The sequence below is a fragment of the Rousettus aegyptiacus genome, unplaced genomic scaffold (assembly GCF_014176215.1).
Source record: "Rousettus aegyptiacus isolate mRouAeg1 unplaced genomic scaffold, mRouAeg1.p scaffold_m13_p_17, whole genome shotgun sequence".
Classification (NCBI taxonomy): domain Eukaryota; kingdom Metazoa; phylum Chordata; class Mammalia; order Chiroptera; family Pteropodidae; genus Rousettus; species Rousettus aegyptiacus.
Genome location: NW_023416292.1, coordinates 29,933,138 through 29,945,721, shown reverse-complemented (window position 1 = coordinate 29,945,721; position 12,584 = coordinate 29,933,138). Strand labels below are relative to the sequence as shown.

General features: G+C 47.3%; 1 protein-coding gene across 1 annotated transcript in view; it reads right to left on the bottom strand.

The window, feature by feature from the left end:
• Positions 1-2,406: 2,406 nt before the first annotated feature.
• SPAG17 (sperm associated antigen 17) overlaps positions 2,407-12,584 on the bottom strand; it is a 128,992-nt gene continuing 118,814 nt past the window's right edge. Inside the window, exons 43-48 of the mRNA XM_036235029.1 lie at positions 11,800-11,931; positions 10,556-10,692; positions 9,105-9,289; positions 7,171-7,231; positions 4,739-4,883; positions 2,407-2,552 (exon numbers count right to left, since the gene is read on the bottom strand). Of these exons, the coding sequence (XP_036090922.1) occupies positions 2,416-2,552; positions 4,739-4,883; positions 7,171-7,231; positions 9,105-9,289; positions 10,556-10,692; positions 11,800-11,931 (797 nt within the window). The 3' untranslated portion in view covers positions 2,407-2,415. The remainder of the gene's footprint in view (positions 2,553-4,738; positions 4,884-7,170; positions 7,232-9,104; positions 9,290-10,555; positions 10,693-11,799; positions 11,932-12,584) is intronic.

Below are 12,584 nucleotides of genomic sequence, written 5' to 3'. Positions count from 1 at the left end.
GGGAAGTGGGAATGATCTAGAAAAAGAATCCGCCTGGGCGTTTCATCTTTGGGGATTGTAAATGACTCATTCCACCTCCTGGGGACAGGTCTGGTCGGATTTTCTGCCCTGAGCTCGTGCGGGTAGCTCGCATCCTGCTGTGACGCTGCCCCTTGCACGTAGGTGCTGAGCCGCCGCGGTCCCTTCTCCTGGCGGGTCTCGGAGCCGCCTGTGCGTGGCTGGCGGGCTGGGACCGCAAGTCCGTTGCTACGTTCCCCAGCACGGCAGTCGCCGAAGTGAGGTGGGCGACGCAGTGCTGTTATTTCTTGGGCAGAATAAGAGTAAAGAGCATTTGGGCCCAGCGTCCCTGAGGTCTGACCATGAAAAGGCAGAAGAACACACAGCACGGTGGGGTCCAGGTGCCGCTCGTGCTGGAGAGCCGGCGCTGTTGTTAGGCGGCTGTCCCTGTCGCCAGCAAGAGGCTCCTCACTCGAGCCCCGAAGCGTTGCAGTTCTTGAGCGAACGAAGGCTGGATCCACGTCACGCCTGTGTGTCCCGGAGGTGTTCATCGGGACGTAAAGAAACGGCAGCACTTTCTGTTAACGCTTTAGAAGGTTTCCAGACAAAATCAGGTTTCAGGCGTGTGCGCGTTTTAACGGGGCTGCCGCCCTGCGGCTTTGCCGCCCTGAAGTTACCAGTATCTGGGGAGCGAAGGGCGTTTGTCGGGTGGGTGTTACATTCAAAGGGGAGGACTCCTCGTGACGAAGTGACGTGCGTGACAGTACTTGCTAAGAGGCCCACATGGCAAGGATCGGAGGGCGATCTGCAGCCAGCGAGGGCCTGCGTCCTGCCAACGCCTGCTCGAGTCCGCTGAGAGCCCAGCCCTCGTGCCAGAGAACCTCCCTGAGCTGAGCCCGGACTATGGGGTCAAAAACGTTTGTTGCTTTGAGCTAGTAAGTTTGGGGGTCATTCGTTACGTAGCAACAGATGGCTGACGTAGCTTCTGTGGAGCAAGTCACCTAACCTAGTTACGATTCAGACTCCTCACCAGTGGTGCCCAGCCTCACATCACAGGGTGACGGTGACGCGCTCAGAGTAAACACGGAATGCGGGCCTGCCGTTCCTGGGTGAGACGCACAATATACAGCTATAGGATGACGGCAGTGCACACGTAAATGGACTAGAATGTTACGTCGGCCCTGGGTGACAGCACAGAGAATGTTTATCTTTAAAACCACAGTAGACATCTTTTCATCTCATTAACTGATGATGTGAACAAAGAGGCACAAAGGCAACGCCACTTAAGACACTGCTTAGGTAGAGTCATGAAATTACTTTTGCTATATTGGTGCCAACAGGAATTAGGAATTTTTATTTGATAGCTGGTCTGAAGTTTTCAGAATTATACAACTAGAGATGCAAACTTCACCACTTCTCAGTTTAGGATGATTTCTGACAGGCATGGCCCAGACCTGAGATAAAGAATGCTTTCATTCCATAGTTCCCAAAGTAGGTCCCAAGACCCTGGGGCGTCCCTAAGACCTGGCGAGGCGTCTGTAAGGTCAAACATTTTCAAAACAATATTAAGATGGGCACTGGGTCAAAGAGTGTCCTCCAAAAGTTCATGTCCATCAGGTCCCCATGAATGTGACATTTGGAAATAGGGTCTTTGCACATGTATTATCTACAATGAGGCCATGAATTTAGGGCAGACCCCAAATCCAATGACTGTCGCCCTTGTAATAACGCCACGTGAGGACACACGGCGAAGGCGGCCGTGGGACAACAGAGGCAGAGGCTGGGACCAGAGTGACGTAGCAGCAAGGATTCGATTCTGGCCACCGCCGGAAGCGAGGAGAGAGGCACAAGTCCTCCCTCGGCCTCCAGCAGGAACCAGCCGTCTCACACCGTGGCTTCAACCTCTGCCTGGACTGCAAGGGAATAACTGTCTTGTTTTAGGTCCCCACATAAACAAAAGCTCTTTGGGGCCCTCAATAGCTTTTAAGAATGTGTGAGAAGTCTTGTGTCCGATACGGTTGAGAACCATGGGCTCACTCGTAAATTCGTAAGTCAGAAGGGCACGTGGGGTCGGCATGCTCCTGCTTTTTGGAAAGTCAGCTCAATGTTGAAAACAGCGCTAAGGATGAACTTCAGAATCACACTGAGGTAGGTTAGAGTCTCACGTCTTCTTGAGATTCTCTGAGCCTCAGTTTCCTGACACATAAAGTAGGGGGAAAAGTATCTTGTAGGCAGTATGAGGAGTAGATATGACAATGTATATAAAGGAGTAGCTATTACAGTTACTAAAACCCAGTATTTTCATTCCACTAGACTAGGTGGCTCATCAGTTTCTGGCTGTAAAGAGAATAAGCATGAGATCTAAGGCCTCAAATTTGAATGGTTGACAATCAAACTCCCACTGAGAACTTACTGGGCCTAACGTGGAGAGACTTTCTGGGACGTGAAGAGTCCGAGAGCTGAGGAAGGGGCGGCGGGCGTCCTCTGGACCACGGGGTATTCCTTTTCCTGGGGAAAGTCGTTTGTGATCTCGCCACTGCTGCTTGTTAAAACTGGTAAAATACTCGTTAAGGACTGTGATTTTCATGACCAAATGATCTGTACGTACAAACTGAGAAAACATTTCAGAATTCAAACCTCTTCTCTAGCATCATTAGCTCACTTTTGGGTACTTCTCTGTCCAGTGCAAATTCTACATCCTCAGGCTTAGGGGATGAAGGATGGATATCGGTTTCTTTGAATTTCTCCTGTTCTCCCTAGTGCGTGTGTCCCTGCCTTTTTCTATAGGAGCCGCTGATCACCAGAACCAGGCCCCAAAGCATCAGATTACGTGCTGTTGTTGTTGTTGTTGTTGTGTGCAGAGGGGCATCCACCTTGGGAAATGGGCTCTGACATTGGAGGCAGGTGAAAGATCTCTTTCCCCATTTCTCTGTACCTAACTGACAGGTGGTCTTCACAAGCAAGGAAACAGAAATTTTATTAGCATAAGTGCAAAACGACTTAATGGCTGTGATGGGCAGGAGGACGTTCAGCAGAGTAGCCTACATGAAGAGGACCTAAGAGGACCCGGGTTTATTTCCAGAGGGCTAATACTGGTCCTTCGGTTAATTTCCTCTATCACCACACAAGAAGCTTGCCTCAGCCCCCCCCCCCCCGCCGCCTTCTTTCCTCTCTCTCCCCCCTCCCTCTCTCTCACGCACACTCATACACACACACTCCTTTTCCCAGCCGCGTCTTCCCTGACGCCCCGTTCTAAGTTGCAGGGCTCCTTCCCGTTACCTCTACCCCGCTTCTTTATATTCTTCTGCATCGTACTTATCACCATTACGGCCCATGTTTTGGTTGCTTGTGTATTGTCGATCCTCTCGCTGGACTGCAAGGGCAGGGGTTTTTGTCTCTGTTCATTGCTATATATCCCCAGGGCCGAGAACAGTGCCCGGCACATCGGCGGCCCCTTAATATCTTTGAATGAATAAATGAACAAATGAATTCAACTGCATTTCTAGTGCAATCAAGGTCATCTGACACAGTTTCCCTAAGTTTGTCCTTCACCTCAGAATGGCTGGATCTTTAGCCGTCTTCACTCTCACACTTGCCAAGACTAACCAACCCTTTAGCTTTGTTCTTGGTTCCCTTGCTGTAGTCACCTGCATACTGCTGCTTTGATTACTCTCTCTCATTTACATTTTTAATGTTTCTCCTCTGATCCATTCTCTTCAGCTACAAACATAAGTCGACACTAAACTGAAAATATTTCCTTTGCTCTGTTGCCTTCCCGAAGTACCATAGTCTCTTGCTCTTTCCTTTAGTAATACATTTTCTTTTAAGAGTATCCATACTCAGTGTTTCTGCTTTCTTAATACCCACTCATTCTTCATCTTTTGCAATTTAATGTCCTAGTCATATCTAGCCATGTTATTTAAATCTGAATTCTGGACATAGCTATACCTCTGTCAACTATGTCCGTATTTTCCCTGGAATTCTTTCCATGGCTTTTGAGATATTTCATGGTTTTCTAAACACCTGTTCTGGCTGGCTCCTCTTCTTCCTTCTGCTCCCTAAACAGACCCCAAATTTTTGCTCCTTTCCCATATCTTCACTCATCACTTCTGTACAGATGATGCTTAAAATTACTCTCTCTCCAGCTTGGACTCCTCAACCAAGATCCAGTTCTGTATAACCACGATTCAATATCTGAGCCCGAAACCTTTGCATTGAATTCCTACGTCCTCTTACTTCCTTAAGTTTCCTTTCTTCAAAAGCTTTTTCATTTTATAAGACTCAAATATCAAATAGACACATAACTATAACCAAGTAGTATCTAATTCATGTTGTTGGAATACAAAGTAACAGTAATCAAGTGTGAAACCTACTTCAGCTATTAGATTATATAAATCTTTCAATATAGAGTCCAATTTCATTTTTATATATGATAAAAATTTCATACAGCACCTTGAATAAAATAAGCACCCGGTATCTGTATATCCATATACAAGAGACACCAATATGAAGGCATGTATGCGTAATTCAGTGCACATCCATCCACCCTCTCTAGAAGGTACCTCCTATTCCAGACAGTCTTTGTCCTGAGAAATTTAACTCTATGCTTTCAAAACAATTAACGGAGCTACAGAATGTGGGTGCAAGGGGGTTAGAAGATAGTTTCGACTTCCACGTTCTCCCTGTTCAGAGGTGACTCTGGTGCTCCCCGCGAGGACTCTGATTGAATCGTAAAGGATATTCGCTTCCACGGGCAGGAACAGGACGCCGTGCTCCGTCATGATCTCGATGCTGTGGGAAATGCGCGTGGAGCCCTTGGCACGGCCCTCGCCCATCGCCATCGCGAACAGCTCCACTTTCAGATCCACCTGCAAGCCAGCTGCCACCTGTGGGACACCATGTGGCCTTGGAATCAGACGTGGCTCAGTGTGAGCACAAATTAGGGCAAGCTACGTAAACTCCCGAATCTCGTTTGGCAGGAATAAATGACTGCTGTTACAATGCTTAGGAGAATTACTTTGTAGATAAGTTAGTTAGAATTCCATTGAGGAAATGGGACCCCGGATACCTCGTTAGAGGAGAAGATGCTGCTATGTAGGAAAAGACACCAGGAAACTACCTGCCAGGCCCTGGGGTGGCACCGAAGGTGAACTTTTACAGCGCCTGTAATTGTGCCAGGGTTTGAAGTTGGTAGTGAGTCTGCTTCTATAGACCTCTTTGCAGGGAAGGAACAATCTGAGAGACTGGGTGATCCTGCAACTGCCCCGCCCCGCCCCGCCCCCTGGATTCTAGGATTCCTACTGTAGGAACTGTAGTTAGCCGAAGCCAGTAGAGGGAGACAGAATTAGTTTAAATGCCCAATGCTTCGGTCTGGGAGCTACCCGAAGGGCTCTGTACCAACCACGAAGAAACCTGATCTATAATGAAGAAGAAACACAGCAAGAGACGGGCTTCTCGCCTGCTCTGTGAAGAGAGCACCAGCCAGGAAAGAAAGAGCAGTTTATGTTCCTAAGCTGCCTCTCCAGGAGGTGAGTTAAAAAGCAGACTTGAGAACAGTTATTTGGAAAAAAATAAATCAGAAACTACCACGCGGAAAGCAATTAGGTAAAAATAATTTTTCCTTCAATGTAGTTTTATAAGTAATAGAATTGAAAAGGTTCCAAATGTTTCAACAGTGTGCTGTGCACACGTGCACACTGGAGGCTCCCCAACGGCTCCGTTTCTGAGAATCAGGCCCTTCGCCCTCCGGGCCCGCCTGTCGGAGCAGGGCTGGGGAGTGCCAGCCCCCCACCCCCGTGAGGGGGCTGGAGCATCGCCACCACCAGGTTTGCCCAGGCCTTGAGCAGATTCAGTTACTGTTGGCAACTAACCAAGCCGAACGGTGGTTAGATTTACATACGAGAAGTCTATAGGTTATATTTTTGCAGGAGCCAAAACCTATCGTCAGAAAGAAAAAAAAAAAAAAGAAACTGAAAAAAACACCTAACAGTAATAGAGTGGGCTTAAAAGAACACACGCTGGGTATTTAGCACCCATCGAAGTTGATCCGACAGCCACTCTGGCTTTCGGCATAACGCCCACTTTCGATGGAAGAGATCTGCCAGCTTCCCAGGACAGTGGAGAGGAGCTTGCTTTGATTTCCGTTTTTGCTTTATGTTGTGAAGGTTCTGAAATCCTGACACAGTACAATGAAGAATTGTCTCAGAGGGGGACTCGTGAGTTAGTGGGTCTCGTCCCCAAATGTGCTTCCGTCCGGAACTGCACCCTGCATGCTACTGTTTTATAGATCCTAACTTACTAGAGCCGGAGGAGGGCTAAGAAGTTATCCGGCTGATGTCCCTTCTTCTCCTGACAAGGAAAACAAGGTGCAGAGGGCTCGTTAACCCGCGTCGCTGAGCTGCGGGCTGGCGCGGTCGTGACAAGAAGCCAGCAACTTCGCACGCAGCCACGCCGACCCCTCTGGGTCAACGTACGACACCTGGGGCCGCTGTACGATATCGGGACTCGGTGAGCACTGCGTGCTGTAACGTATGCGGCAATATACAGATTTTATGCTAAACACCACATTTTTGGGAATGTATCACATAAAGAGAGCACAGGTTGACATTTTAAAAATTTGTGTTTTCAGAGATCTTTGGAGAAATGAGGCAGCTGGTGAATTTAATATACTCCTATTTCTCAATATGTCACTAAATGACATTCTCCGGCAAATGCCAGGAGAACAAACCAGATTTACATAAAAATATAGAGAACAGAATATTTATTTTTCCAAAGGACTGTTCACTTTGCAGAAGGATTTGTTACAGGATATCTTTAGGTAGTCAGCTTTCCAAGTGTCTTTTAAATCATATTTAATTTTTACAAAAGTATTTTTCATACAACTCTACATAACTGTAGTACTGGGCCAAGTGAGGTGAACTTTAGAAATATTTCCATAGCTGGAAGTTTAACTCTATTTATATACAGGACCAGTCTCATGATAATACATGAAATAAGTGATATCAAGCCACGTATTGTGCCAATGCCAGGAATTTTTTGCTTATGATTCTAGAAAAATTAGACTCTGCATGGTTTAAACTGAATGGGCAGAATGACTTGGAAGCCCGCTTTACTGGAAACGCACACACCCACATGGGCACACACAGACACACACGACAGACACATAGGACTTACGGGCCCAGGTTTGTAAGTCACTTTCAGTCCCGTGCTGGGTGGGGGCTGCTTCACCCTAAACCTACCAGGCAAAAAGATGAGAATAAATTTATGCCCTAATGACCAACACGAGCGATGGATGAACCGGAACGGTACAAAATCAGGAAGGGGTTAATAGTCACGCCACAGGAGCGGGGCGGGCGGGGGAGGTCGACCCCACTGGAAAAACCACTTAACATTAAATGGGGAGAAGAGGCGAGGCCCATGTCGCAAGTGCCTTTCCGGCTGTTCTCAGGCTGCTGTTACCGGGTGCGGCGAGCAGCTCGGGCCTGGGCAGCGCGGGGAACGTCCGGCTGGTGCGTGCACAGCGCGTGGCCGCGGGCACGGACACACACGCCGACTGCCAGCTCATTACACTGCAGAATGAAGGCTCCGCTGGAGAGCGGTGGAGCATGGGAGCCGGTCTCGCTCCGCCAAGGTATGGGATTCGCACGTTTGGGGAGAAGAGAGCCAGAAAAGGCTCAGGAAATGTGGGAGAACCTGAACAGCCCGTGCTCACACGTGCTGCCCATCGCTCTCGCTCCCTTCTCGCGGGCTGTGCGCTCTGCCTGAAGGCTGAAGACCCGAGTAAATTAAAACGCCTCTGCGTTGACCCCAGCCCCGCCCCTGCCACCATTAACTCTGCTGTCTGCCCTGCAGGGGCTGAATTTAACAAGCTGAGGAGTGAAATCCTCTAAGCTAAAATTCTACACAGGACAGCGGGATCTGCGTGGACAAGTGTTATGTTTGAGGTTGACTCTCTATTTCTGCTCCTCCACTTGTTGGCGATGACCTGGGAAAACAATAATGTCGGATCTGGTGGCTTGGGTCCCTCATCAGGTTGTTTCTGAGGAAGCAAACACGACCCCTGAAGTCGGGGGATTTCCCTCGACTACAACCAGACAGCGATCTTTTACAGCGGACGCTCCTGCAGCCTCGCTCCATCTGATTTCCAACCCCGAGTCTGGAATCACCCCCACTCTTGAAAGACTTGCCACTTACCCTGAGGATACTTCTGCAATTGAAATAAACATTTATTCCACGTTTATGGGGGGGGGGACCCCACATCGTGCTTAGGTTTGTCAAAATAGAGGAGATTGTGTAGTTGGGAGCCGTCTTGGTAGATGCACGGGATGCCGACACGCGGAAGGGACCGAAACCCCACAGGAAGCCGTGGCCAAGCCGTGCTGAGCCGGTCGGCACCCGGCAGGTCTGGGGCCCGGCCTCCCCTAGCACAAGAGACCCGAAAACCAGCTGCTCGGGTTGTTTCTTCGTAATGGTCTCTCCGGGCTCTGAAATTCTATTGGTCTTGGTGGGAGACGAAGAACTGACTCTTACTTGACACTGAGCGCCAGGCACAGTGGACTCTCAGCTGGGAGTCCAGACCGCGGGTTGAGGTATTTGTGATCAATTCCAAGTCAGATCTGAAGAGCCAAAATGACCCTAATGATCCGGGTTAATTTTCCCCCTTTTTGTCTTTATTGTGCAGAAATGCAGTAATTAAAGGCGCTCTTAGGCCATAAAGGACAAACGGATGTCGGCCGGCATTGCAGTTGGCGCGGGTTGAGGACCAGACGTGCGAGTTCTGTGTGTTAGCTGCTGTGGCACTTGTGTCGCTTTTTTGCTAGTGTGGATCAGGCCTGGGGTTGCTTTTACCAAAATATGAACATTGCTTAATGTCAAGGCAAAGAAGTGCCTACTGATTGTTAAGACTTGGTAAATATTGATTTGTCGAAGAATAAATGAATGCATGAATCAATGAAATAGCAAGTAAACAACTGAATGAATGAATGTGAAAATTCAAGAGTCAAGGTGTAATTACAGTGCCGTTCAATAAACACTGATGTAGGTAGCCAAAGACAAGTCACAGGGCAGGGGAAGGTGACCTGAGCAGACGTTTGGCGCTTCGGTCTCACCTGCAGAAGTCCACTCCGACATTCCTGAGCTTGACGGTGGCCGCGTAGGTCTGCCCTTCTTTAAGCACCCCGAACTTCACCGATGGTGGGAGAAGATGGAATCCGAAAGGGGACGAATTTACATTATTCATGGCAGCAGATGCAACAGAGGACGTCTTCACTCTTCCTCCAACAGACTCTTGCGCCTTTGCATTAAGGAAAAGGCAGTAAAGTAAAAGAAAAGAAAATGGTTCCGCTTCCTGTTCTCAAGATGAGAAAAAGGCTCCGTCACCAGAGGAAAATAAATGCTTGTCTCAGGGAAAGAGGTCAATATTTACAGTCTCCTGTAATCCTACAGCAGCGCCGTATTTTAGGCTTTGTTTTAAGGACTGGGAAACTCAAGTTCAGAGAAAGACCGATCAAGCGGTAAGTGGCAGAGGAAAGTTTCAAACTCAAGTTTGCCTGATGCTGAAGTTTGCATTCTGTCCTCTGCGTCAGTGACTACCAAACTTTAGCTCCCATCAGAATCATCCTAAGGACATATTAAGATGCAAATTGCTGACTCCGCCCCCAGAATTTCTCAGTAAAGCCGGGATGGGCCCATGAATATGAATTTGTAACAAGTTCTCAGGTGTTGCCCATGCTGCTGGTCAGGTGATCGCCTCCCAGAACCAATGCCCTATGCCCTTGTTGGTCCCTAGATCCACAGTGCTGGCCTCCCCAGGGAGCACTTAGCCTTGCATCAGACCCAGTGAGTCACGGTCTGTATTTTAACAAGATCTCTAAGTAATTCATGTGCATGTTGAAGTTTGAGAAGCTACACATAAGTTATAGACTTTGCAATAAATTCTGTGATGGCAATGAACACAGTGTACTGTCAAAGCACCACAGGATAAGATCAAAACTTGATGGTGGGCTCGAGGAAGGCTTCCCAACAAAGCCAAGACAGAATCTTAACCATAGAGCCTCTGAGGAAGGAAGGAGGTTGGTCCTTTTAAAGAACTAAGAACTAAAGACCTAAAAACCCACAACGGCTGAAGTATAGTGAGTTTGGAGCAGGTTGAGGCAAGAAGCCAGTGAGGACATGCCTTATAGTCATACTAGGTCACTTGGATTTTATCCTAAGAGTCCTGAGAAGGGTGGCCAATCATCCCCTGATCCAGCAGCGTGCTGGTAAACCAGCTCTCCGAAAAGAACCTCGATGAGCAGCATCTGCTGATTTCTGTGGTGTAAACTCCTGCAGGGCTGTCAGGCTACTGGTAGTTTAGCAGCTGGCTCAAAACGCCTCCAGTGAGCCTGTGTGAGCCGGCTCCCGCCAAGCGCCGCCTTAGTTTAGCTCTGTGTGGCCGACCGGAAGGCCCGCTCAGTGAGATGGCACGTAGAGCAAACAGCAGTACACAGTGGCTTCCGTGAGCCAGGATTACATTAAACGCCAATGAGCTCTGGGACGTTTGTCCCCATATCTGTTTTACCTTTGCGAAAGGATGAAACTTGGGCTTGGAACTCAGCAAATAGTGAGGTAACCTCACTCTCTCTTTCCTGGCTTGTCCTGCCACATCCTGCAGCAATGACTGCGTTGGTATCTTCACGGGCACGCAAGGTTCCGGTTCTGTTAGAGAGAAAGTTTAAATTTCACCACCTGGACATTTTATTCAAAGACATTCGAGGTTATCCTGGAGTATGTAGGAACATACCAACTTGGGAATCTCTCTTTCATTATGTGATAACATTTAACTTGCTTACTTATTTATTGTCTATACAATATCGTATGTACAGACTGCCCATAGTATGTACAGCTTTGTAAAACTGTCTGGCTTCTTAACTGCCATATTTCCATGCCTAGAACAATGCCCGGCACACAGTAGGCACCGAGTAAATTAGCCACTCAGTGAATAAACCTCATAAGAGAGATCCTCCCTTTGTAAGAAGGGACCTTTAAGCCCCATCAGCAGACTCCCTTTCAATATGGAACATGCCGGCAGGGATCAAGAGGTGCAAATTTATCCACACAATTTAAATTATCCTGTTTCTATTTTCTCAACCAACAACATTTAGTTGAATTAATTTCACTGAAATCAGTATAATGTGACATCGTCGTAACTAGTTATTCATCTGTATTATTCCATACTTCAATTTCTGTACCCCTCTAAGATGATGTGCTATGTGAGACAGAAACTACATCTTAGGTATCTCTTCTAGCACCTGCAGACCAAGAAAATACTGAAATAATAGGTAAATCAAAGTCCAACTACCAAACTACTGGCTGCTCAACAAAAGCTACCATGTTCTTGACCTTCAGTAAATCATACACACTCTGTAGAACCATGAGGGATAAATAAATAAAATAAAATAAAATAAAATAAAATAAAATTGTGTGATAAATATACTAATTAAAATTAAATTAAAATTAAAAAATAAGGTAAAATGAAGAAATAATAAAATGAAATAAAACAACAATCCAAAAAAACATATTTGTTATTTCCTTTAATCTGCAGCTTTTGGATATTCTCGAAATATATATATTTTTTAATATGCCGAGAAGCCTTGCAAAGTCCCACGGCTCCAGCCAAGCGCCGCCTTAGAGTGTTCACGACACTCTAGAATGTTTTCTGTCACTGCCAACCGTACCTCCAGCCCCCGGTGCCATCCCCCATACTCTGAAAGACATAATTTTCAGTTTCGAGGAACAACGAGATAAAGCGAGTGACTGCCATACCTGCCGCAGATTCCGTTACGTCTTCAGTGTGGTTCTGGTCAGCGGACTCCTTCACATCCTCGACATGCTCCAGTTTGGTTGAACTAAGCGTATCTTTGGATTCCTGTTCTAAAAGTTTATTTGGTTTGGAACCTAGAAAACCCCAAACAAATATTTTAAAGCGGTATTTCCAGACAATGATGTAATGACTTGTGTTTGCGTTCTTGATAGTGAACGAGGTGCCCCCCACCCCCTCTTCGGAAAGACTGAACAGAAGAAAGCTGTGAAGAGGCAGATTTTCCATTCTGTGACGCAACGTTTGCCCTCAGCATACAGTGTCTGCCGGGCTCCCGCTCCCTGGGGGCCAGCTGGCTCTTCCTGGGCCTCTGACCACACAGTTGTTGTTGTCTTGTTGGGTTATGAAGCAGAGACCAAGTAATTTGGCCCACTTTTTTTTTTTTTCTTATGTGGCAAGGAAAACTGAGATATGATTTAGAAAAAAATATTAAATCTCAATATTTTTTATCTTAGATCTTAAATCCATTCATTACTGTGAAAAGGAAGTTCTTTCTTAGAATACACCCAAGAAATTGGTGCAATATGAAACCAAATTTAAATAAATACATAAAGGACCGGGGATGCGAACACATTTTAGCTAGTGTGTGCGCCACCCCTGGCTGGATGATGGTGGCCGCCTGGCCGGCTGAGCTTAGCCCACTGAGGCCTCGGCCCTTCAGGGGAGAGCAGGCGTGACTGGTGAGTGTTGTCTGCCCAGGGGGCAGCTGGCAGCGAACACCACCAGCCAT